General features: G+C 50.7%; 1 protein-coding gene across 1 annotated transcript; it reads right to left on the minus strand.

Moving 5' to 3' along the window:
• Position 1: 1 nt before the first annotated feature.
• TM35_000172670 (uncharacterized protein) lies at positions 2-1,285 on the minus strand (the record flags this gene model as incomplete). Its single annotated transcript, XM_029026346.1, has 1 exon — positions 2-1,285. A coding segment is annotated over one exon (1,284 nt), but the record flags the coding sequence as incomplete, so codon positions are not given.
• Positions 1,286-1,330: the final 45 nt, after the last annotated feature.

Here is a 1,330-nt window from a genome sequence, read left to right on the forward strand (position 1 = left end):
GGGCTTCTGACAAACTTCCATTAGCAAGATTCAATACTGCCTTAATCATCTCTGTACCAACCTCTGGAAACTCTCTCAACAAAACTTCCTCATTCTCTAACTTTGTTGGTACTTTAATAGGCTCGCCCGTATGTCGTTGGGCCGCATTTGCGCGAGGTGTATTTTGTGGTAAACGAGGTCCCGTTCCCGTCGCACTGCGGTTTACGGCCTCTGTCACTCGTCCAAAGAGAAATCGTGCCTCAAATTGTTCTCGGCCAACATCCGATACCCGTCGCACGTACTCTTCACATGACAACTGTCCAGCCTTTAGCGATCTCTCAAGAAGTTCAAGCGAGTCATCTGAGGCATGAATCTCTCCTAACAGTTCAAGGGCACGGGCCTGTAGTTCATCCGCAGGCACAATACACGTGGAATGCACTTCTGGAGAGTCTGGAAGTTGCTCCAGTGTTGCTGTAATCTTTTCTACTTTCCCCAACGCTGGGGAATAACGTAGCAGATCTGCTTTGCGCTGCTCTAGCAGAGCACGTGCCTCTCGCATGGCGCCTCCACATTTATAGAGACGCCCCAAATGACGAAGTGCTTCTTCTCTGGTGTCCAAATATCCCTCCGCTTTGGAAAGCAGGTGTAACATCAGCGCCTCTGCGGCCCTTTGAATTGTCCTTCTGCGTTCCTCCTCTGACATGTTTGTTGCTGCTGTGTTAATTCTTCCCTGTGTGGATGCGGCTGTGTTGAGCGGCGTGGTGTTTGCCGCCGGCACGAGCGGGAACTCCAACTCAAACTGCTCCGTGAGGGCGAGAAGAATCTCCAGCAGCGAATACGGCGGCGCGGCGCCCTTCAGAAGTGAAAGTTCCGGCAGCTGCACGGCGCCGTTGGCGGCCACCACCCGCGACGGCTGCCGCACCCGCCACTGTTGATATCCACCGCCGGGCACAACACTGCAGAAGGGCGCAATGGTGGGAAACGCGGCGGGGAATTGAACCACAACGTTGAGTGGCTGCGGCCTCCCACTACCACTACCACTACTCCTATTGTTACTATTATTACTATTGTTGTTTTTATTATTATTATTTTGACCCTTCGAAGGGGGTCTGACGAAGAGGGGGCAGTCGAGGAAAAGAAGCACTTGGGCGTCATGCTTGCGGAAAGAGGCGGTGATGGTGCCGAAGTTGCTCAAATACACCATAAAGTCCTCAAGATATTTACTGATGGCGATCGCAGCTGCAGGAGTGTAGTGCTTACACAAAACCTCCACATTCACATATTTTCGTAATTCCTCACCACTCATTATTTTGTATGATTTCTTTGATTCTCTTATGTATTTTTTTTTTTT

This window comes from Trypanosoma theileri, assembly GCF_002087225.1.
Source record: "Trypanosoma theileri isolate Edinburgh chromosome Unknown TM35_Tth_17_V1, whole genome shotgun sequence".
NCBI lineage: Eukaryota > Euglenozoa > Kinetoplastea > Trypanosomatida > Trypanosomatidae > Trypanosoma > Trypanosoma theileri.